Consider the following 24761-nt stretch of genomic DNA (forward strand, 5'->3'; position numbering starts at 1 on the left):
TGAGGGTACGGATCTTTATTGGGTTGACCCCCTGCTGACATCCAGTGCCCCAAAATACTAACTGGAAATAGAGTAAGCAATTTGGCTCCATAAGAGAGTAAATGGTGGAATCTTGTGAGAAAATGAGTGCCTGCTTTACAAATAGGAAACTCACAGCCAGTCCCAGCTACATTCTGGGCTGGGAAGGCAAGAAAACTACCACAAAGTGTCGTCACTAGGCCTCAGTCTCCCCATCTGGCTGTCTTGATTGGGGAGTGGAGGGACAAGGGTCCAGGTTTAACATACTTAGATTTGGTGGTCACGGGTAGCTTCCTGGGGGAAGTGCCTACTGTGGAGCAAGGGTGGGGAATTGGAGGATAATTTGGGGGTTTTATTTCTCCCACATAATAAGAATTACTTTGGCAAGTCAAAGGAGCCTGGGCTGAGGTTTCCTGGACTTTTCTTCATGGCTACCCTATCACCCCAAGATGACTACCAGAGCCCCACCCAATCAAGACTGGGGGACTGGGGAAAGGGAAGGAGGCTGCTGGCCAGCTCAGTCATCCTCCTGTGAAGGAGCATTCTGGATGTCCCTGCCCTACAACCCCTGCTTACATTTCATTAGTCAGAACTGTGTCACATGACTGTCATAGCTGCAAGGGAGTCTTAAGAAATGTTTTAGCTTGAGACGCATCCACCTCAAATCAGGTTCTTTTCTGCCTTTACAGAGTAATTCTTAGCAACTCTCTCCCTCCAGGAATGGATACAACCCTCTCCCGAGCTACCAAAAAGCCCGCTTGAGGCAGTGCAAACTCCGGGGCCTCAGAGGCCCTCGCCAAACGTTTCACAAAGTCTGGACACTCAGGTCAAAAATCTGACATCCTCCACACACTAAAAACACGAAATCCCGTCCCAGATGGGGGCAAGGTAAGGAAGAAGTGCAGCAGGATGCAGGGGGCACACAGAGGAGTCCGTGCTCACGACGCACCGCGAGACCACCTGGCGCACACTGGAGGGCGGGCGGTGACCCGGCGCTCACCTGGGGGCGGGGGTGCGCCCGCCTGAGGGGCCTGAGGGCAGCCCGCCGCGCATGCGCACTCCCTCCCCCTCAGCAGTCCTCCGCCGGGAAGAGGTGCGAGCATCTCCTCCCCTGTCAGTCCTGTCAGAGCGGCGGCGAGTTCGGGTCCCAGCGACACCAGCCTTCCCGGGACAGAGGTGAGCTGGGCCTCCCGGGCCCCCAGCCCCGGCCTCGACTTTCCACTCAGGGTTGTGGGAGTGCGGCCTAGGTCGTGAGTGAGGGGACCCCTCCCTCGCCGCCTCCCTGCCTCGGGGACCACCATCCTCTTCCCGCCCCCGAGGGCCGCCATTATAAGAACCCGCCTGGGCGAGGGTGTGGGCGCCGGGCAGGGAGGCTTGGGCCGAGCACCGAGTCTCGGTTTCAGGGTGAAACTCGGGTCCCCCCTCCCCGCCAGCCAGCCACCCGGGCTTAGTCAGGCGATGCGTGACCGACGTGGTGCGGGGTCCGGGCCGACCCTGGACGGGGTGGAAGAGGCTACTCTCGGGGTGGGCTTCCCTGAGGTCAGGGAAGCGACACCAGGGACTGGGTCCGGGCGACCCGACCCGGGCCGTGGGGAAGGGGCTCCCGGCGATGCTCCGCGAGCACTTGGCCCCGCAGTTCCCGTGCCACCTGGCAATGGGCTGTGTGACCCAGGGCCGGTCCCCGCCACTGCGCGGGTGGGCTCTTGGTTCCCGGCCGCTGGCGCCCAGAGCCAGGGCCCCGTACCCGGCCCGGCCCGGCCCATCCCGGCCCCGGGTCAGGGCGCCTCACGTCTCCCGCCGTCCGGACCCCTCCCCACCCTCCGGTCCCTCAGCCACCCAGTCAGGCCCGTCTCAGAATGTCCCCAAGTCCCACCTCTCCTGCAGGTGCCTCCCTCTCACCCAGGCTGTCCTCACAGCCACATCTTATGCCCCCAAACAGGGCGCAACGCCTGAGCTCTGTCCCCAGCTCACATCTCCCCATCGCGGCCCCCTCCTTTCTGGGCCAGCATGGGCAACATCCCCACCTGGGACCCGGCCCCCCAACTCTGACCCCAGATCCCAAACTCGGCCGAACCCTCCATGGACACCTCCCCCCTCCCCTCGCCACCCCAGATGCCACTGCCCCAGGGCTTCCCGGGAGACTAGGACCTCGGCTATTATGATGCATTTCCTGAGGCCACACACCGAACCGAGACCAGGATGTGTATTGAATGCGTTAATGGTGACTTGCTATTAATAGTGCACACTAATTGAGCACCTGCTGGGTGCCCATCCTCTTCTAACTACATGGTAATTTACTTGCTTATCTTGTTTATTGTCTCTTTCTCACTTCCAGAATCTAATCCCCCCAAGGGCAGGGACTTTAGTCTATTTTGTTCTCGGGCCCTATCCCCGCCCCCCACCCGCACCCATCACAATGCCTGGCGAGCGGGAAGATCCTCCAATTAATGAAAGAAAATTAAATTATAATAGAAATGCCTAACGTTAACCCAGCACCTCCCAAGGCTTATCACCTACTGCTGAAACTTTGCTGTTGTCCGTCCGTCTGTCCGTCTTCCTGACTAGAATGTCACGTTCCTGAGAGACGGGGTTTGTTATCTTATTTTTTCCCCCATCTCTTTGTCCTTGCCACACAGTAGGTTCTCAATAGCTGTGTGTTGCATGAGTAATAAAGACTAAATTGCAATGATAATGGCTAACAGACCTCATAATTTGCTTACGGATTTGGTTTATTGTCCCCACCTTTTAGAACATAAACTCCCTGGGGCCAGGAATGTTGCTCAGGATAAACTATGACTGGCACCGTGCAGGGCTGGGATCCAACAGTGACACAATCTGAAATCAAAACTGACGGAATCCCTGCCCTCCCTCCGGAATGGGGAGAGACTGCTAGTGGAGGGGGGGTTTCTTTTCCGAGTGATGGAAATGTTCTAAAATTAGATTATGGAGATTGTCACACAACTCCATGAAGGAACTAAAAAGCATTGAATTGTACACCTTGGCTAGATTAACTTTACAGTATATAAATTAATAAAGCTGTTTTTAAAAATCCCTGCTCGGGGAGGGGGCGGTAGGGTATAGGTCAAGTGGTAGAGCGTATGCTTAGCATGCAGGAGGTCTTGGGTTCAATCCCCAGTACCTCCCCTAAAAATAAATAAATAAACCTAATTACCTCCCTCCTCCACAAAAAAAAAAAAGCCTACATAAATAACTCCTCAAAACATTTTTATTTTTTTAAACATTTTTATTGATTTATAATCATTTTACAATGTTGTGTCAAATTCCAGTGTAGAGCACAATTTTTCAGTTATACATGAACATATATATTTTCATTGTCACATTTTTTTCTCTGTGAGCTACCACAAGATCTTGTATATATTTCCCTGTGCTATACAGTATAATCTTGTGTTTATTCTACAATTTTGAAATCCCAGTCTATCTCTTCCCACCCCCCGCCCCCTTGGCAACCACAAGTTTATATTCTATGTCTGTGACTCTATTTCTGTCAAAACATATTTTTTAAAAAGTCCCTGCCTTCACACAGTTTATGTTGGAAAAGGGAATGAGAGAATAAGCAACATAAATAATAGTATTTTAGGTGATTAGCACACACTACACACTCAATAAAGGTTGATTCAATGACACCCAGCAGTCCCTTTGCCACTAAATGGTCTCACCTAACCTGCCCCACCTCACCCCTGCTGTCTTTCTTGTCTTCCTGCTTGCAGGCCTGCCATCCACATCTCTTCCCTGAGCTGCCCACTGGGGGCATGGCGCTGCCAACAAAGCCGAGCATGTTTGATCTGGGCCTGGGCACATGGAGCCCCAGCTCCCAGGAGCAGAGCCACAGGGCTCGGGCACCCTCCAGGGGTGTTGGCAAAAAGCTGCCCGAGTACAAGGCAGTGGTGGTAGGCGCAAGCGGTGTGGGCAAGAGCGCGCTGACCATCCAGCTGAACCACCAGTGTTTCGTGGAAGACCACGACCCCACGATCCAGGATTCCTACTGGAAGGAGATGGCCCTGGACCACGGAGGCTGCATTCTGAACGTGCTGGATACGGCAGGGCAGGCCACTCATCGGGCCCTGCGTGACCAGTGTGTGGCGATTGGGGATGGTGTGCTGGGTGTCTTCGCCCTCGATGACCCCTCGTCTCTAGCCCAGCTGCAGCAGATGCGGGCCACCTGGGGCCCTCACCACACCCAGCCCCTCGTCCTTGTGGGCAACAAGTGTGACCTGGTGACCACCACCGGAGATGCTCGTGCCGCTGCTGCAGCCCTCGCAAAGAGCTGGGGGGCCCCTTTCGTGGAGACCTCAGCCAAGACACGCCAAGGCGTGGAGGAGGCCTTTTCCCTGCTCATCCATGAGATCCAAAGAGTCCGGGAGGCCATGGCAAAGGAGGCCATGACAGGGCCAGGTGGGGATAAAGCCCGGCACCAGAAGGCCATGTGCCGCTGTGGCTGCTCTGTGGCCTGAAGATTTTGGTCTAGAAAAGTGGACCCTCTCCCAAACCAGGGTGGTGGTTCCTTCACATGAGACTCCCAGAGCAAGTAGCTGTGTGGGACACTGTTGGTGTACTGGGGATAGATGGACCCTCTCCTGGAGAGGTTTTCATTTGGTGATGGGCTTTTTGACAGTGTGGGGTGTAGTGTGTTGGTTATGTTATGTCAAGTTGAGAGATTTTGTGCAAACTTAAATAAATGGTGTTCTCAAGTTTCAAAGCTGCCTCCATGCCTAGTGTTATGTGGGTGGGAATGAGACTGGAGAGAATTTTACTTAAATTGTGAGAATTCTTTCATTCAGGAAATGTGAGGGAACCCACAGTGTGCAAGGTCCTGTTTGGGGCACAAAAGATGTAGAGTCAAGCAAGACACTACAAATTCCTGCCCTTGTAGATATATATAAGACTTTGTATTAAAGGCAGGTGAAGTAATTCAGTGACAGAGAGGCCAAGGAAAGCCTTACTAAATAGGTGACATTTGAGGAAAAACTTGGAGATAACAAGGGGGCAGATGGAATTGCCAGTGGAAAGGCCATGACCACAAGCCATTTACCACCACACCAACTGATAATCTTCAGGGCTAGGGTAAGAGTACCGATAGAGTGGCCTCCGTATTATATAGCTAAATACTTAAACATATATCAAGCTGACAAACATAAAATACATCTTATCCTCCTCTTACCTTGCCAGGAGGTGACCAGGTTGGGAGAGCAGCCTGCAGCCTGCAGCCCGCTCCCTTTCGCTTCCGGTCAGTAGCCCCTCCCCATCTCAGGGGGCCTTCGGATGTGGCTATGGACATGCGGGCCCAAGTCCAAGCGCTACTCTCATGCCTCATTAACAGCCTCCCCTTGACCACCTAGTTGGTCCTTAGGAGGATGGACCCTCGGAAGATGCTGCAGCAAGCCCTGAAAGTCGCCTCAAAGGCTTTTGGGCTCTTCATTCCTAAAGGAGGCCTAGAAACGGGGCACAGAATCTGTGTAGGCACTGCCATTCTACATATGGATACCTCCCCAGTGAGGAGAGGCACAGGCTGGGAGGGGGGTTGTCTCAAAAGTGGGGGATCAAGGGCAGAGACTCTCTTCCCTCATCTAAGGGCAGCCAGCACCACCCAGTCCACCACCACCCCACCACCCCGCCCCGACACCGCCACTCAAACAAACAGGTAGCTGCTTCAGATCATATTTATTGTGGGGGTGGGGATCTTGGGGTTCGAGGGCAGCAACAGTGGCTGGCGGGATAAGCCGCTCTCGACGTGCGGGAGGAGCAGTCGGGGTGTCAGGGGTCGGGCGGTCCTGGGCGGGAGGGTGCGCAGGATCCAGGTGGTGCTCAGGGCAAGAGGCGGCGCGCGGGCGCCTGGGGTGCGGGGGTCTCCAGGCGCTTTACGCGCAGCAGAGCCCCCAGCACGCCCTCAGGGGGCACCTCAGGACCCAGATCCTGGTCCGCGGCACGGCGGAGGCGACGCGGGGCAGCCACAGCCTCGGAGTCCGCGCTTCCCGTGAGGATCCGCCCCAACAAATACCTGCAGGGGAGCACAGCAGAATGCAGTGAAAACGCCCCGGCCCTAGGACCTAGGTGGCGCGCAACCGCTTACAGCCTGGGAACCTGGCAGCCTCCTTCCCACCCAGGCGTCCCACTGCTTTCAGGAGATGAAGGTCCCCGCCTCCCATTCCTGAAACTAGTTTCCCCGCCTCCCACTCGTCCTCCCGGCCAGGCATCTCTGCCCCCACACTCTGGGTCCAGGACCAAAGTCCCTCCTAGGGTCGCAGGACCCAGGTGTTCGCACCTCCACCTCCTGAAGCAGCCCCCCCACAGCTCCTCGCCCTCCTCCCAGGATGCTGGCGCCCGCCCCCGCCCCCCTCTTGCAGGGGTACCTCAGGAGCTCGGGGTCCACGTCCGGCGCGTCGTCGCCGGCGTCCTCCACATCCAGGCCCGTGGGGCCGTCGTCGTAGACTGGGGGCCGGGGTCTGAGCGCTGCGGCGGGGGCAGGGGCGGGAACAAGCTGGGCTGCGAGGGCAGCGGGGTCTAGGCGGGCACGGAGCAGGGCGCGGGCGAGCTGCGCGGCGGGGGCGTCGGGGTCATCTTCCAGGCCCAGGGAAGGGTCGTTGGTGCGGGGTGCGCTCCAGACGCGCAGCAGCTGCGCCAGGACGCGCGCCTGCTGATCCTCGGCCTCCTGCGCCTCGGCCCGCGCCCGCTCCTGCCGTTCGGCCTCCAGCAGGTGCGCCAGCGCCCGCGCCAGCTCCTGCACAGCCCCCGCCGCCTCTCCCCGGGGCGCTGCCCGCCGGAAACGCCGGGGAGCACCGGCCTCCGCCAAGGGCGGCGAGGCTGCGCCCAGGCTGCGTGGTTCCTGCGGAAAGACGACGTGGTGGGAAGGAGAAGTCGTCATCATCTGTCAGGCCAGGGACCCCCAACGCGGGTGGCTCCATGGACCTCAAATATCCCCAGATGCTACCAAAGGCATATGGTCCCTCAAATATCTTCAGACACCCCTAAGGCCAATGGAGAGCCCAAAGTATCTCCAGACACACTTAGGACCACCAAAGACCCCTAGATTCCCCACCCACAACTATTTCCTAGTGACTCAGAACTTGCCCAGGGGCTGCTGAAGACCAGGTTTCCTTATAGGAGTGGCGATGGTAGATGACAGCTGTAGTTTCTTCTATATTAATGCTGTGGACAATGGGAACCTGTGCTTGCATTTTATAGCTTCCTATTGTCCATTTGTTTTATCCAAAAGGTAGTGGACTGTTCTGCACCTTGCTTTTTGGAATCTATACCTACATCAGTACCTTAAAAGCATCCTTTCTCTCTCTCTCTCCCTTCCTTCCTTCTGCACTGAATCCCTTTGATACGGATGTACAATAGTTTACTTAACCAGTCTTCAACAGATGTTTCTTTTGCTATTCTTATAAATAATATTGGAGTGAACAACCTTGTTCATATATCATTTGGCATGTGTGCAAGTCTATCTGTAAAATAAATTGCCCAATGACTAATTTTCAGTTCAGGCAGTTATGAAACAATTTCAATAAGTTTAAATAAATAAAAGAGCATATCAAAAATATGAGAAAGGGATGAAAGACCATTAAAACGATCATGAAGATTTGAAAAAGAAACCTCTAGAACACCTAGAAAAATATTTTAAATGAAATTAAAAATTAAAGGGGCAAGTTAAATGGCAGATTCAATACAGCAGAAGGAACTAATAGGATTGAACAGAGCTTGGAAACAGATATAAACATATTGACATATGCTATGACAGAGGAGACACTGCAGAGCAGTGGGGACAGGACCAACTCCTTCAGTAAATCGTGCAGGAACAAGTGATCCAAATTGGAAGATAATGGAAAGGAAAAGAGAACTAAATTTGACTACATTCAAGTTAAGAATTTCTTTTTATCCCAAGACACTGTAAAAAGAATGAAAAGTAAAACCAGAGTGAGAGAAGATACCTATAACACAAATAGTCAATAAAAGATTAATGTCCGGGGGGAGGATATAGCTCAGTAGTAAAGAGCATGCTTAGCATGCACGAGGTCCTGGTTCAATCCCCAGCACCTCCATAATAAATAAATAAATAAACCTAACTACCTCCTCGCCCCAAAAAAACAAACAAAAAAGATTAGTGTCCAATATATACAGATTGCCTAAATAGCAGTAAGGGAAAACCAAACTAATACAAAAATGTGCAAAATTGATGATCAAGTATTTCACAAAAACAGAACCAAAACAGTTACTAAACATATGAAAAATAATGAACCTCATTAGAAATCAAGAAAATGCAAGTTAGATACACTAGGCCAGTAAGATACACTATGCAAAATACGTCCAAAGACTGCCAAAATTTAAAAGTCTGATAATGTTGAATGCTGACATAGATGTAGGAAAAAAAACAACAAAACAGAAGCTCTCAGACACTGCTGCTGGGAATTCAAGTGCCAAAATAACTTTGAAGAACAATTTGGCAATGCCTAAAAAGATGCATATATCCTAAGCCCCACTCCTGGGGTGTTACACCCCAGAGTAGCTTTTGCACATATACTACTGGACACAAATTCATGAAAAATTGCAGCAGCACTATTCATAAAAGTGAAGCGAGAGGGAAAAAAGAAAAAAAAAAGCCTGGAAACAACACAAATGTGGACTGATGTACTGAGAATGCATCTATAAACCATGACATACTCATATGCTGGTGATACACTCATCAGACAAAATACTATGCAGCTATAAAAAGAAATGTATTACAGCCACATACTTCAATGTGGATGAAACTCACAACCAATGTAGAGCAAAAGAAAAAAAAAATGAAAGAAAAAATCGCAGAATTCCACTGCAGACTGTCTGCGACTACCAGACACCCCGATGACTTCCTAGTGACCCCTAGTGACTATTAGGAGCCAGACGCCCAGTATGATTCCATTTCTGTGAGGAAAAACTAGAGAAGATATTGTTTAGAGATACATATGTGATAAGCTGCAAAAAAAAAAAAGGGGGGATAATGAACAGAAAATACAGGATAATGACTGAGGAGAGGGGCTGTCGTGGGGAGGGGCACCGAGGGTCGTCTAACTATTGGTCATGCTCAATTTTTTAAGCTGAGTTATGGGTACACATACGGGTTGATTATTTTATCATTATGCCTTACGTTGTACATACGTATTTAAATATATTATGTCATATGGGTATTATTTAATTTTTTTAAAAACCCATCCTTGACACAAACAGCCTTGAACTCTTCATTAGAGGAGGATATGCTCCAAATGCCCTTGACACCAACCACCCCTCAAACCCCGGGGAATCACACACATCAATCACAGCCTCACACACACTCATATGGACTGACAGGCCTTAAGATGTCACATATGCAACCCAACACTGCCACATTCACACTCAACGACCTGCACATGTTCACGCACAGGGCCGCTCATGCAGTTACAATCGTCAAGCCATCCAGACGCAAGAGCACGCACCACCCTTAAAGACATAATGCAGCAGAGAGAGACATCATGGCTCCTCTCCCCAGAATGACACAGCTCCACAAAGAAACAGGGAGGAACAGCCTCATGAACACACATACAAAATCCTAGTCCCTCAGTTCAACAGAACCAAAATGGGATGCGCGCTCGGGGATGCAAAGACCACTCCCTCCTAGACAAAAACGAAATCACACATACAAACACACAGAAAGACACGCCCATAAGTCACGCCATCACCATAGGATTCACAAACACACGATGTCACTGAGAAAAGTCACACTCAGAAGCACGCCCAGCATCACACACTGCACACCCGGACCCACAATGACATCTTTCTATGGACGCTTGGAAGCGCTTACATCAAAGGACACACACAGGGACAGACAGCACACCCTCACGCCTCTGTCATCCCATCACGTGCGCACATACAGATAGCCACACTCCCTGCCTTAAAGCGCCCTAGTCCCATGGACAGCGCCACAGACCGCGGGGGGTGGGGGGGGGGCGAGGCCCGGCCCAGCGCTGGGTGCCGAGGGATGGGCAGGGCGCAGCTGCCGGACGAGCCCCTGACACTGCCACCCGCACACCCAAGAGCCTGGCATGGCCTGGACACGGACTGGCGGCTGGTCCTCGGGCCACCCTGGCCAATCTCTCCACACGTCCTAGGAGCTGAGGCCAGCGAGGATGAGCGGCCAGTGGCCGGGCACCGACCTTTGCGGGTAGCATCCTCCTCCCCACCCCCACCCAGCGCCTAACCCGAGTCGCACCTTTACCGGCCGAGAGCAGAGCGCGGGAGGTGGCCCAAGCCAGCCCAACAGCAGCAGAACCAAAAGGCCGGCGCCCCCGGCCCGCGGCCCGCGGAGCAGCGGCGACCCCGCCATGCTGCCCCAGCGAGCCGGGCTCCGGACGGGCGGACTGGCTGGCAAGTGCGCAGCGCCTGGGCTAGCGGGCAGAGCTGAGATGCTCTGCGGCTGCGCACGACAGGGAACCCTGCCCTCCCCTGCTCACCCCCTTCCTCCACTCTACGCAGGCGCAGCCTTGGAACTCCTGCAGCCCCTCCATCCCGCCCGTCGCCATGGAGATGCCCAAGGGGCAAGGTGGAGAGCTGGAGCCTTCGATGGCGGTTGCCATGGCAGTCGGAGGGCAGTTGCCAGGGCAACAGACCTTGCTGTCTCCACAGCAGACAGGCAGAAAAGAATTGACTCAGTGGAGTGGAATGCGGGCCTGGTCCCCACCTCTCCTTCCTCGCGGAGATGTATGACTTTGTTTATTGGATAAACAGTTACGGATGGTCTATGGACCAGGGCCTTTACAGGATGATGGGTTCAATCCAGGTGGTGTGACTGTGCATAGGCCAGTTCACCATTCTTAAGCGCAGCCCTTTAGCTGCATAAAGGGATTAATAGTAACTGACCCCCAGAGTGGCTTTGAAGGTTTAATAAGAATGACATTCAGTAGGAGCTCAATAAAAGTTCATTTCTATCCTCTCCTTGTCTCTGCCAGTATCTTCCTTTCTCCATAGCTCTGTTTCTCTTTCGAACTTATGCACCCACAGCTCTGTCTTCCACTCCCATCTGTCTCTCCCTGCCTGATTCTTTCTCTCCTTTCATCTCTACAACCCTCCTCCTGTCTCTGTCTTTATTTTGCTGCCTATATCTACTTGTTTTTCAATAAATACATAGATAGATTGATTTTACTCATATATTGTTCCAAAAGGATTTCAAGCCACTTAAAACGATACATGAAAGGAAATAAAATTTTGGTAAAATTTGTGTATCCATAGGGGAAGAAAATGTTGGGAAGGGCATGTCAGTGATTATTTCTGGAGACCAGGGAAGATAACTAATGGTTTATCACTTTCTCCTTTACACTTTTCTCTGCTGTCTGAAAAACAAAGTTTCAATGAATATGTATTACTATTATTACCAGATGAAAAAAAAAAGATATTTTCATTTTGGAATTAAAGCAAAGTATGGTAAAATAGCATAAATTAAAAGTGAAAAAAAGAAATATTGATTTATGTTGCTGGGAATATATCTAATCTATTGATTCTAACTGCCTCTATCTCTTCAGTATTACAAACAACAACTTTACAATGAAAATCCTCATACACATCCCCTTAAGGATCTGAAGATTATATACTCAAGCATGGTGTAATGGACACACAATTAAGATGGCTTCCATGATCTTTGCCTTTTGTAATCCTTGTGTAATCCCCTTCCTCTGAGTGTGTTGTGTGCATGTCCAAAGGTGATCAGATACAAGTAATTACATATACATAATTATGTTAAAAATGAGGTTGAAATGGTCAACTTGTGAGGCAACTCCTACTCCCCTGCTGGCTTTAAGGAAGCAAGTGGCCACTTTGGGGAACCTCACATGGCAAGGAACAGAAGGTGGTCTTTAGGAGCTGAGGGTGGCCTCCAGCTGAGAGCCAGCAAGAAATTGAAATCCTCAGTTCTACGACCATAAGGAATTGGATTCTGCCAACAACCGGAGTGAGCTTGGAAACAGATCCTTCCCCAGTCAAGCAACAGCCTTAGTCAACACTTTCATTTCAGCTTTGTGAGATCCTAAGCAGAGAACCCATTAAGAACCCTGACTCCTGACCCACAGAAACTGTGATATAATGCTGTAAGTATGTTCTTTTAAGCCGAGGAGTTTGTCATACAGCAATAGAAAACTAGCATAAATGCGATAATAAGTTCTTCTATAGAGAAAATATTAAACTTCGTTTAAAGTTATAAAAGGTGATCTGAATAAATGAATAAATGAAGATACGTTTTATGCTCTTGGATGAGACTATTTCACGTTATAAGTGTTTCAATGATCTCCAAATTAATATATAATTTCAATACGATCTCAATTTAAATCTCAGCTGACTATTTAAAAAAATCAATAAAACTTATTTTTAAATGTATATAAAGAGTCCACACAAAACTTGTACATGAAAGTTAAAAGTAGCACTTTTCATAGTAGCCCCAAAATAGAAACAACTCAAATGTCTATCAACTGATGAATGAACAGACAAAATGAGGTATATTCATACAATAGAATATTACTCATTCATAAAACAAATTAAATACTGATACATGATGCAATATAAATAAAACTTGAAAATATTCTAAGTGAAAGGAGCCAGTGGACCTAGAGATGATCACACTAAGTGAAGTAAATCAAACAAAGACAAATATTATATGATATCATTCAGCCACAAAAACCGACAACATAACGCCATTTGCAGCAACATGGATGTTCCTGGAGAATGTCATTCTAAGCGAAGTAAGCAAGAAAGAGAAAGAAAAATACCATATGAAATCACTCATACGTGGAATCTAAAAAAAACATAAATACAAAACAGAAACAGACTCATAGACATAGAATACAAACTTGTGGTTATCAAGGGGGCAGAGGGGTGGGAAGGGACAGACTGAGATTTTAAAATGTAGAATAAATAAACAAGATTATACTGTATAGCACAGGGAAATATATATAAGATCTTGTGGTAGCTCACAGAGAAAAAAAAATGTGACAATGAATATATCTATGTTCATGTATAACTGAAAAATTGTGCTCTACACTGGAATTTGATACAACATTGTAAAATGACTATTAAAAAAATGAGAAGCTGTAGTATATTTAAAAAGAAAAGACAAATATCATATGAGATCATTTACATGTGGGATCTAAAAAAAAAGATACAAATGAACTTATTTACAAACTAGAAATAGACTCACAGACATAGAAAACAAACTCTGGTTACCAAAGGAGAAAGGGGGGCAAGAGAGGGATAAATTAGGAGTTCGGGATTAACATGTACACACTACTATACATGAAATTGATAAACAAGGACCTACTGTCTAGCACAGGGAACTATATTCAATTTCTAATAATAACTTATAATGGAAAATAATCTGAAAAAGAATATATATATATGTATATATACACACACATACAACTGAATCACTATGCTGTACACCAGAAACTAACACAACATTGTAAATCAACTATACTTCAATTAAAAAAAGAAAAAAGCAAGACACAAAAAGCCACATATTGCATAATTCCATTTATGTGAAATGCTCAGAATAGGTAAATTCATAGAGATAGAAAGTTGATTAGTGGTTGCCAGGGCCTGAGGGGAGAAGAGAATGGAATGGGGGGTGATTGCAAATAGGTACAGAGTTTCTTTCTGAGGCGATGAAAATATTCTGGTGTTAGACAGTGGTGATGGCTGCCCAACTTAGTGAATATACTAAAAACCATTGAATTGTACACTTTAAAATGATGAACTTTATGGTATATAGATTATATGTCTCAATAAATAAATAAACATCTTTATAAAAGAATAAAGATCTGTGAATAGCTAAATCAATTCTGAAAAAGAAATAAAGAAGGTGGATTTTACTTACCAGGTATTAGAATGTGTTCTAAGGCCAGAAAGGTGTTTGGAAAACTGGAGGAAAATAAGTAAGAGCCCTACCTCACACCATATACAAACAATAACTCCAGATGGTTAGATTGTCATGTAAAAGGAAACACCATAAATTAACAGAAAAAAAATACACTGTGTGACCTAGTGATGGGGAGGGGCTCCTTGAACAAAACTTCAAAAGCACAAATCACAAGGAAGAATGCTAATTGAAATATACAATCAACATTTACAAGGAGGGAGGGTATAGCTCAGTGGTAGAGCACATGCTTAGCAGGCATGAGGTCCTAGGTTAAACCCCCACTACCCTCGTTAAATAAATAAATAAATAAACCTAATTACCTCCCCTCCTACAAAAGTTTACAATTTCTGTTTAATGAAAGACCCTACACACAAAGTTAACAGACATAACAGCGAACATATATTTGCTACCTCTGAACTCACAAGAGGTTAAATATCCAGAATATAAAAGTGACTTTGAGAAATTGGCAAGAAAAAGATAGGCACCCCAAAGAAAAATGGACAAAGGATAGGAACAGACAAATCACACAAGGAGAAGGAAACCCATGAGGTTATCAGACATATGAAAACATGCTCAATTTTACTAATGATTAAAGAAGTGCAAATGTTTTATAAAGGGCAATATTCCCTTACATCCTTCATATTAGCAAAAATTAAAAACTGAATCACAGAAAGTGTTGGCGGGCATGTGAGGATATATGAACCTCCAGGTACTGTTGGTGAGAGTCTGGGCTTGAGCAACCGTTCTGGATAGTCATCTGGCGGTATTCAATCAAATGAAGCCTTGACAAACAGAGTTGTCAAGTATCCCATGGTAGGAGGGGGCTTGGGAAAATCACCCCTGAGAAAGGGTATCTATGCTGAGAACTAAAGGTCCAGGAAGAGTTACCCAGGGAGTTGGGTATAAGGGAGAAGCATTTCAGGCAGAGGAAGCTGCACAAGCAAAGGATCTAGGGTAAGAAGCAGCATGGTGCATCCATAGAAGTGAAGTATGGCCAGTGAGCCCAAAGCACAGCAGCGACTTGTTCTGATTTGCTGTATTTTTTAAAATCAATCTTGTATATTTCTAGATTTATTTATTTATCTTTAAATGGAGGTACTGGGGATTGAACCCAGGACCTCGTGCATGCTAAGCACCTGCTCTACCACTGAGCTATAGGACCCCCCCACCACCATGATTTGCTGTATTTTGAAGCCTTCTGGGAGAGTGTAGCAAAATGGTTTAATGAACACACACATCTGCCTCCCTTCCTTCCCCAAATCCCCCTAAAGCAACCCCAAAATATACGCTGAGAAGAAAATCGTCAGTGGTGCTTTTCAAGAAAGTCATCAAGGGACCAGATACTCTGAGGCATTCTCCAGGAGAGATATTGCAGATGGAATCAAGCCATGTGGGGAAAAAAAAGAGCTCAGGGAACTACCACCTACATACAAGGAATGGAGATGGACTTTTGTGGAAGTCAAAGCAAGTCCACTTGCTCTCTGTGGTGCTCATTCCTGCTGTTTACTACAATTATCAGATTTTCATTTCTTTCTCCCTTCCAGGACCATGGAACATGGTGGGATCGTACTTCCTCATGACTGAGTGGAAGTGGCCTGTGTTGCTTCAGGCAAGAGCACATAACTGCCAGTATGAGCTCCTCCAGAGCTGTCACTCTTATTCCTTTAAATAGCATGTATTTACTGTTAGTCCCAAATTCGCATCTCTAGCCCGGGCCTCTGCAGATTCGAAATCCAACTGCCTCTTCAACATTTCCACTTGGGTGTTTAATAGGCATCTCGGGGAGAGGGTATAGCTCAGTGGTAGAGCACGTGCTTAGTATGCACGAGGTCCTGGGTTCAATCCTCAGTAGCTCCATTAAATAAATGATAGACAGACAGATAGGTAGATAGATAGACAGACCTAATTACCTCCCTCAAAAAATCAAACCTCAAAAAAATAGGCATCTCAATGTTAACTCCCCCCAAAATGGAACTATTGATTGACTGCCCCCAAGGCCTGCCCTTCCACCACAAAAACAAAAACAAAAACTCTACTCCTCTCTCAGTCTCTCCCATCATTCACCTAGCATCTCAGGTCAAAAACCACAAAAGCATCCTTGACTTCTTTCTTCTTCTCATCCCCACAGCTAATCTCTGAGGAAATCCTGTTGGCTCCACCTTTAAAGTAGATCCATAACCCAACCTCTTCTCACCGCCTCCACCGCCAGCAGCCATCTGGACCGTGTCAGAAGGCCCCTCACTAGTCTCCCTGCTTCCTTCCTTGCCCCCCTTACCGTCTCTTTTCCTCAATGCAGCCAGAGGGATCCTATCCTAACTCAAGGAATGTCCCTTATATACTCAGAACTCCTCCCTGGCTCCCATCAGAATGAAAAATAAAGTCCACGGTCCCGCATAAAGCCTCTGGCCCACAAGGCCCTGTGAGACCTAGACCTTCTTACCTCTCTGACCTCCCATCCCACTGCTGTCCCCTCACTCACTCTGTACCTGCACTCGCCTCCTTTCTGTTCTATATCCGAGTCGAACACGTTTGCAACCTCAGGGTCTTTGCATCTGCTGTTCACTTTGTATGTGGTTTGTTCCCGTGTTTCATTCTGGTCTCTGTTCAGCAATCACCCCTTCAGAGATGACTTCCTTGATCTTTCTACCTGAAGTTCTCTGTCTCTATAGTCTGCTTTATTTTTCACTATAGCACTTAATCACTCCCCTTTATTGCTCTATGTACTGTCTCCCCAACTACAAGGTGAGTTTCACAGGGACAGAGTCTTCGATTTCTTTACCATTGCATCCCCATGCCTGGAATATAGTAGGGGTTCAATAAGTATGGGAAAAGTATTGAGTTAAGAATAACCAGTGACACAAAACAGAAGGACTAGGAACAAATGGAACAGGAAAAAAATGAGAGGAAACAAAAATAATCAAAGGGGTATGAAAACTTCTTAAACGTCGATGATACTACACTCATAAAATAAGAATAGGCCATGTGCGGGGGCAAGGGATATTGGAAAGTCTCTGTATCTTCCTCTCAATTTTGCTGTGAACCTAAAGCTGCTCTAAAAAAGGAGAATCTTAAAAAACAAAACAAAACAAAACAAAACAAAGAGGCTGCTATGAAAAGAGCAGTCAGCAGACACAGGGCTGAATACATAGACTGGGAATCACTGAAGACAGAATTAGTGATCTGAAAGAAAATTTTGTTTGTTTATTAATTTTTTATTGAAATATAGTCACTGTACAATGTGTCAATTTCTGGTGTACAGCATAATGTTTCAGTCATACATATACATACATATATTCCTTTTCATAATCTTTTCCATTATAGGTTAATACAAAATATTGAATATAGTTCCGTGTGCTCTACAGTAGGACCTTATTGTTTATCTATTTTATATGTAGTAGTTAGTAACTGCGAATCTGGAACTCCCAATTTATCTCTAACTTACTTCAATAAAAAAAACATCCTGGAGGCTAAAAACCTGAAGAAGATGGAGGTAGGAGGGATGTCAGATCCATATGTCAAGGTCCACCTGCTGCAGGGCAGGAAAATGTGCGGAAGAAGAAAATGATCATCAAGCAGAACACTCTGTAGCACTTGTGTTTGGTTTTTGTTTAATCTGTGGACAAAGACTTGTAGACAGGTGCAAAAATAAATCCCCTTTTGCAACCCCAGAATTCATTGTTCAGTATGAGTTTTGATACATATAAGAAGCAATGTGATACCTAAAACAGATTCAAGTGATGGGGGTGCTGATAAACATAAAGATTGCGCTCCTAGGACTATAGAATTGGTAATTTAAAAGCATAAGATATGAGAAATTATCAGCTATGTTGATTTAATACTCTAATTTTAATGTTCACATGACACAAAGATGGCTTTTATCTTGAACACAGTATCTGGACTTTGAAAAAGGTATTGGCATATCCCAACGATCAGTACTCTTCCAGGGTGTGATAAGCTTAGGAGTAAATACTATTTGAACTTAATGCGTGTTTATTTTTTATTTATTTTTATTTTCTGGTGGGAGGAGGTAATCAGTTTTATTTATTTATTTATTTTTGATGGAGGCACTGGGGATCGAACCTAGTACCTCATGCATGCTAGGCATGCACTCTACCACTGAGCTATACCCTCCCCGCTAATGCATGTTTAGAGGGTGTTTAAAATTCAGAACCAGGCAGATCCATCTTCTCTGACCCCAAATATAGCCCTAAAGTAAACTGCTTGAGGAAACTGGATCCCAAAGATTACAGGTGCAGAGTTTTTGAAGTGTGTCCATATTAAACTGGAGATCAAGGAAGCCCAACTAAAAGAATTATGGTCTGACTGACATGACAACTGTTGATTGAGCAAAAATTCTTTTTTGAAAGGCCTATCTAGAAGATTATGACTCAAACATGGGAGGAACCAAGGTGATGGGCAGCGGAAGGAATCATAACATGTGAAATTCTTAAAAAATTTATTGACTTAAATAATTCTGCCTATGTTACACTGTTACACAGTTAAAAAAAAAAACCTTTACACTTTTTGTAGAAAAAGTTAAAAAGAAGAAGAAGAAGAAGAAGGAGAAGAAGAAGGAGAAGGAGAGGGAGAGGGAGAGGGAGAGGGAGAAGAAGGAGAAGAAGATTCTGAACTCCTATTACACTGAGGCCTTCAGCTTTGAGGTGCCTTGTGACCACATCCAGAAGGTCCAGGTGGAGCTGACTCTGCTGAACTACAAAAAGCTGGGCAAGAATGTGGCCATTGGGAGGGTGGCCACAGGAGTGGCAGCCAGTGGGGCTGGCCTCTGGCACTGGGCACACACACTGGCCAACCCCTGGTGGCCCATTACCCAATGGCATTCCCTGCAGCCCCCTGACCAAGTGAGGTCACAGCCAGCACCCTGATCCCTCACCTCAAGCCCCTGACCCCAGACTCCTGGCCAAAGCCGCACCCATGCCCTCTTTTAAGCTTTCTTTGAACTCTAACACCCCCCACCCACCCACTCCTTCTGTCTCCCCTTCCCCTCTATTATGCCAATCATGATAACTTTCCAATTCCCCCACCAGGTAGAAGCCCCAGGGACTCCTGGGGGAGGGGTGCAACCTGGCATCCCCCAACTCCAGGGTCCCACCCTCTGCTTTGACAATCAGTGACCCCAGCCTACTGTCCCCTTGGCTCCCAGTGCCCCTTTTCCTACGCAGGACCACTCACTCCCGTCTCCAGTCTGATTCCACACTGCTCTGGGGACTAAATAAATACTCAGCAACTTCGAAGAGAAAAAAAAAAAAAAAGAAGGAGAAAATTTATGTTATGTGTATTTTACCACAAGCAATTTTTAAAATTTTTAAATGAGGGAGAAGTAAAGACATTTTGTTTAGTAAACAAAAACATCACTAAACAGACTTGACCCACAGGAAATACTAAAGAGAGTCCTTCAAGTGGAATTGAAAGGACACCAGATGATAACTCAAATCCACGTGAAGAGAGGAAGGGTATAGCTCAGTGGTAGAGTGTGTGCTTGGCATGCACAAGGGTTCAACCCACAGTACCTCCACTAAATAAATAAATAAACCTAATTACCTCCCCACCAAAAAACAAAACAAAAAATCCACATGAAAAAATTAAAACACTGGCTAGGGTAACTACAGGGGGAAATACAAAAGACTGTATAAATATGTATTTTGTAATTCTTTTCTTCTGTTATCTGATTTAGAAGAGAACTGCATAAAGCAATAATTATAAAACTGCTGGTGGACTTACAATTGTATAAAGATGTCATTTGTGTGACGATAATAGGGCAAAGGAGGAGAGAAGGAACCGAGCTATATTGGAGCAAATTTTCTGTATACTATCGAAATTAATTTAAAATAATTTAAATTAATTATTAATTAATAATTTTAAAACTTCCCACAGAGATGCTCAGATTGAGACGGCTTCATTGGGGAAGTCTACCAAGCATATAAAGAAGAATTAATAGCAATTCTTCACAAACTCTTCCCAAAAATTGAAGAGGAGAGAACATTTTTCAGCTCATTCTATGAGGCCAAAAACAAAACCAAAGACAACACTAGAAAAGTACAAACCAATATCTCTTATGAGTATTGACTCAAAAATCCTCTTCAAAATCCTAGCAAACAAAATCCAACAACATAGAAAAAGGATTATACCCCATGGCCTAGTGGGATTTATTCCAGAAATGTAAGGTTGCTTAATATCTGAAATCAATTAATGTAAAAGACCGTAACAATAGAATAAAGTACAAGAACCACATGAGCATCTCAATAGAAGCAGGAAAAGCACATGACAAAATTCAACACCCCTTCATTTTTTTTTTATTCATGAATCAACATATCAGCAACAAACTAGAAGTAAAAGAGAACTTCCTCAACCTGATAAAGGACAAATACCCCACAGCTAACATCATACTTTTTTTCCCACAAGAAACTAATCTTCATCTCCCACCCCCACCAAAAAAAAAAAAAGAAAGAAACTAATCTTTACCCAATAAAGTTCTACACAAGTGGAATCTCATGCCACCTGGGCGCCAATCCCCAGCACAGCCAGTAACAAATGGACAGACCCTGGAGGAAGAGGGTTGGGGGAAGGAGGGACGTGGTAATGAGAGGGATTGCAGATCAATCTAGGCCACTCAGGGTCTGCAGTCCTGGGCAGGGGAAAAGGCTGAGAAGCTGAAACTTCCTTGTGCAAAAATCAGCCAAGTAGGGAGCGTATAGCTCAGTGGTAGAGCGCATGCTTAGCATGCACAAGGTACTGGGTTCAAATCCCAGTATTGCCATTAAAAATAATAAATAAATAAATAAATAAATAATAAATTAATGTATAGCACAGGGAAATGTATACAAGATCTTGTGGTAGCACACAGTGAAAAGAATATGACAAGTAATATATGTATGTTCATGTATAACTGCAAAAATTGTGCTCTACACTGGTAATTGACACAACATTGTAAACTGACTACAACTCAGTAAAAAATATTAATAATAAATAAATACATAAATAAATCTAATTACCACCCCCCCAAAAAATCCTAAAACAAAAATCAGCCAAAAATAAATTTAAAAATTAAATCGTTTTCTTTAAAAAAGAAAAGAAAAGATAACTAGAACCAAGCTTACCTTCTCTGAAGATTGTTGGAGCCCTTCCATCCTGGGTGGAGAAGGGGTTACCAATCCATTCACACACCCTAAGACCCAGCAGAGGATGTATCAAAGAACTTAACATCATACTTAATGGTGAAAGACTGAAAGCTTTTCCCCCAAGGATCAGGAACAAGACAAGGCTGTTTCCTTGACCATTTGACCATGTCTATTTAACATTGTGCTTGCCAGGGCAACTGGGCAAGAAAGGGAAATAAAAGGCATTCATATTGGAAAGGCAGAACTGAAATTCTTTCTATTTGCAAATGACATGATCTTGCACATGGATAATCTTAAGGAATCCACAACAAAACCATTAGAGCTAATGAGACCAGCAAGGTTTCAGGATGCAAGATCAATATCGCCAAATTCAATTGTATTTCCATATACCGGCAAGGACAATCCAAAAATGAAATTAAGAAAACAATTCCATTTGCAGTAGCCTCAAAAAGAATAAACACTCTTAGAAATAAGTTTAACAAAATAAGTTCAAGACCTGTACACTGAAAATGACAAAACCACATAACATGAGCTCAAATCCAATAACTTACATCTAGTACCCCTTTTTCAGATACTCTGTGGTTCCCCATGGTGTGTGGTCTCCCTCATTTGCAGCAAGTCAGTAAACCCAACTTGGTTTGACTACTGTGTTCCTGATGGGTTTGTTTGTTGGTTTGTTTGTTTGTTTGTTTTTCTGGAGGTATTGGGGATTGAACCCAGGACCTCACGCATGCTAAGCAGACGATCTACCACTGAGCTATACCCACCCTCTCCCCATTGGTTTTTAACTGACAGGCATTTACAAGAATGGAGGCTTCCTTGACATTCAGGTCAAGCCCTCAATGCTTTATCTATCTTTCTACCACCTGTTCCTACGTTCTGTCCTCTTGTATAGTACGAGTCTTATATTTAGTCACATATCTGAGTGTTGTTTTGCAACAAAAGGAAACAGCTATAGGGACAGAATGAGCATGTTCTGTAATACTTCTATTCTCCAGCTGGTCCTGGGGGCTCAAGGGGTCAAAAGTTCTTCTCAGATCAGCATCCATCCTTCGGACAAACATGCTTTGGATCAATATCAGAAAATCTGATGTGGAAGCAGGGTCTGGAAGAGATATTTGTACACCTACGCTCATTAGCAACATTATTCGCGAGAGCAGAAACGTGGAAGCAACCAAAGTGTCCAAGGGTGTATGAGGGGATAAGCAAAATGTGGCATTTACATACAATGGAATATTATTTGGCTTTAAAAAGTAAGGGAATTCTGACACATGCTACCATATGGATGACCCTTGAGGATGTTATGCAAAGTGAAATAAGCCTGTCACAAAAAGACAACTACTGTAAGGTTCTATTTATATGAGGTACTTAGAGGAGTCAATTTCTTCGAAACAGAAAGTAAAATGGTGGGTTCCAGGACCTGGGGAGAGGGGAAAATGGGGAATTATTGTTTAATGAGTACAGAATTTCAGTTTCACAAGATGAAAAGAGTTAGGAAGATAAATGGTGGTGATAGTTAAACAACATTATGAATGTCTTTTATACGACTGAACTGGACACTTAAAAATGGTTAAGATGGTAAATTTTATGTTATGTGTATTTCATCACTAAAAAAATTGGAAAAAAATATATCTTATGTGAACTTCTTCCTCAGTCTTGTCTTTGTATCCCTGAGAATTGTTTTGTTTAAGTTTCATCTACCCAGAATCAGGAAGGTTTTTATTCTTGGCCCATGATTGGTGACAATTGGCCTTTGGCTGAAATTTGGAGACACCAAGTCACACAAGCACCACCCTCATGGAACATTGCAAGTCTCAGGGGATCTTCTCAGTCGAAAATTGTGCCTCAAGAAAGACAAATACTATATGATATCACTTACATGTGGAATATAAAAAATAAAAAATAATACAAATGAACTTATTTACAAAACAGAAACAGACTCACAGGCATAGAAAACAAACTTATGGTGACCAAAGGGGAAAAGGGGTGGGGGGAAGAAATTAGGAGTATGGTATTAACAGATACAAACTACTATACATAAAATAGATAAGCAAAAAGGATGTACTATATAGCACCGGGAACTATATTCAATATCTTGTAATAACCTATAATGGAAAAGAATCTGAAAAAGAATATATATATATAACCAAATCACTTTGCTGTACACCTGAAACTAACACAACATTGTAAATCAACTATACCTTAATTTTAAAAATAATAAATAAACTAAAATAAAACTGACTTTTCCAGGCCAAGCACTTGCTTCCTTCATGTTTTCTCATTGCAATGTCAACACATATGTTTATCTCTCTAACTGGCAAAATTTCACCAGGGAAATTTTGGGATTGCAGTAACCACTTTGGGAAATTTTGCCAAGAGCAAGATTGGTAATTTGAAACAATCTTATGGTTACCAAGAGGAAGGGGTGGGAAGGGATAAATTGGGAGTTCAAGATTTGCAAATATTAACCACTATATACAAAAATAAATAAAAAACAAATTTCTTCTGTAGAGCACAGGGAACTATATTCAATATCTTGTAACCTATAATGAAAAAGGATATGAAAGTGAGTATATGTATGTATATGTATGACTGAAATATTATGCTGCACACCAGAAATTGACATGTTGTAACTTACTATACTTCAATTTAAAAGAAGATTGTTAATTCGAGAGATGCCTTAGAACAGAAGGGCAGAAATCCACATGAAGAGCTTGCTTGTTTTATTTATCTTAAAGAGAAAGATCATTTTGTTTCACAAAGGAGACACCCTCCTCTTCATTTCTGTATTTGGGGATTAAGAAGTGCTGACTTTTGAATACTATGCCTTGATAAATTAGTCAAGAGCCTGAATTATTGTTTAAATCAGCTGTAATAACTCCCTTTTGAGTATGCTTATGTGAAATTGTGTTTTCCTGCAGCCAAAATTCTTCCCTTCTCCTTTGGGAGGGAAATGTAGCGAGCCTTTTACAGTGATAATTTCATATTCATCTGAAGCCACTACAGGAACCCTCATCCAAGTGGACAACAAATGAACTAATTTCTATATAGCTTTCCATTACTTGCGTAAACAAAGAATGTTGCCTGCCAGTCTAATTCTCCAAGGATCACGTCATTAGCCATTGTAGTCACTAACTTACAAGGAATTCAGGGTGAAACATTCCATGTGTTGGATACACTGGGCCCTAGATAGTTAAGATGCATATCTAAGGAAGAATTTCAAGGACCCCAGATTCTTGCATTTTCCCATACAGAGAAAATCACTAAAATCCTTAACCGAGATATGGTGGGGGGTTTAGTTGTTGTTTGCTTGTTGGTCTATTTTTTTGTGATTAGCAGTAATCTTTTACCAAGATGCATGCATTTGTGTTTTTTTTTAATATTATATTTTATTTTTTAAAGTGGCAGTTTCTTTTAATTTATTTAATTTTTGAGTGGGGGGTAATTAGGCTTTTTATGTATTTATTTTTAACGGAGATGTTGGGGATTGAACCTAGGACCCTGTGCTTGCTAAGCAGGCACTCTACCACTGAGCTATACCTCCCACCCCAAGATGAGTGCATTTGAATGTATTTTTCTACATGTATTTCCCAGCCAAAAAAAATGTATATATTCACTAGCTCCTCCCCTACCTCTTGGAAGCAGTTCCTAATCCTCAGAAAGACACTGGATAAAACTCAACT

The 24761-nt window shown here is 44.7% G+C and overlaps 2 protein-coding genes and 1 non-coding gene across 4 annotated transcripts; 2 read left to right on the forward strand and 1 right to left on the reverse strand.

The window, feature by feature from the left end:
• The first annotated feature begins 57 nt into the window (after positions 1-57).
• ERAS (ES cell expressed Ras) lies at positions 58-4722 on the forward strand. 2 transcript variants are annotated; one of them, XM_032474851.1, is made up of 3 exons: positions 58-1194; positions 2131-2307; positions 3747-4722. In XM_032474851.1, exons 2-3 carry the CDS (start codon positions 2305-2307, stop codon positions 4488-4490), a joined length of 747 nt encoding a protein of 248 aa, XP_032330742.1. In that variant the 5' UTR covers positions 58-1194; positions 2131-2304; the 3' UTR covers positions 4491-4722. The 2 variants fall into 2 exon arrangements, with proteins under 2 accessions (XP_032330742.1, XP_032330741.1); XM_032474850.1 differs by lacking the exon at positions 2131-2307 and having other exon boundaries at positions 58-906; positions 1137-1194.
• A 958-nt stretch (positions 4723-5680) lies between these two features.
• On the reverse strand, positions 5681-10454 carry PCSK1N (proprotein convertase subtilisin/kexin type 1 inhibitor). Its single transcript, XM_032475147.1, has 3 exons — positions 10256-10454; positions 6387-6859; positions 5681-6034 (listed from the first exon to the last, which is right to left on the reverse strand). Exons 1-3 carry the CDS (start codon positions 10367-10369, stop codon positions 5842-5844), a joined length of 780 nt encoding a protein of 259 aa, XP_032331038.1. The 5' UTR covers positions 10370-10454; the 3' UTR covers positions 5681-5841.
• A 7074-nt stretch (positions 10455-17528) lies between these two features.
• Positions 17529-17657, forward strand: LOC116662309. The gene has a single exon (XR_004318349.1). It is a non-coding gene; the product is annotated as a small nucleolar RNA SNORA40 (small nucleolar RNA).
• Positions 17658-24761: the final 7104 nt, after the last annotated feature.

This window comes from Camelus ferus, chromosome X, assembly GCF_009834535.1.
Source record: "Camelus ferus isolate YT-003-E chromosome X, BCGSAC_Cfer_1.0, whole genome shotgun sequence".
In the NCBI taxonomy this organism is placed as follows: Eukaryota; Metazoa; Chordata; class Mammalia; order Artiodactyla; family Camelidae; genus Camelus; species Camelus ferus.

What these genes read in the sequence shown, in the direction of transcription:
- ERAS (XM_032474850.1), top strand. An exon ending in CCAGCCTTCCCGGGACAGAG is followed by an intron (nt 1,195 to 3,746) that starts GTGAGCTGGGCC and finishes TCCTGCTTGCAG; the next exon opens with GCCTGCCATCCACATCTCTT.
- PCSK1N (XM_032475147.1), bottom strand. Translation starts at nt 10,369, where the DNA reads ATGGCGGGGTCGCCGCTGCTCCGCGGGCCGCGGGCCGGGGGCGCCGGC. An exon ending in TCTGCTCTCGGCCGGTAAAG is followed by an intron (nt 6,860 to 10,255) that starts GTGCGACTCGGG and finishes GTCTTTCCGCAG; the next exon opens with GAACCACGCAGCCTGGGCGC. An exon ending in GTGGACCCCGAGCTCCTGAG is followed by an intron (nt 6,035 to 6,386) that starts GTACCCCTGCAA and finishes GCTCCCCTGCAG; the next exon opens with GTATTTGTTGGGGCGGATCC.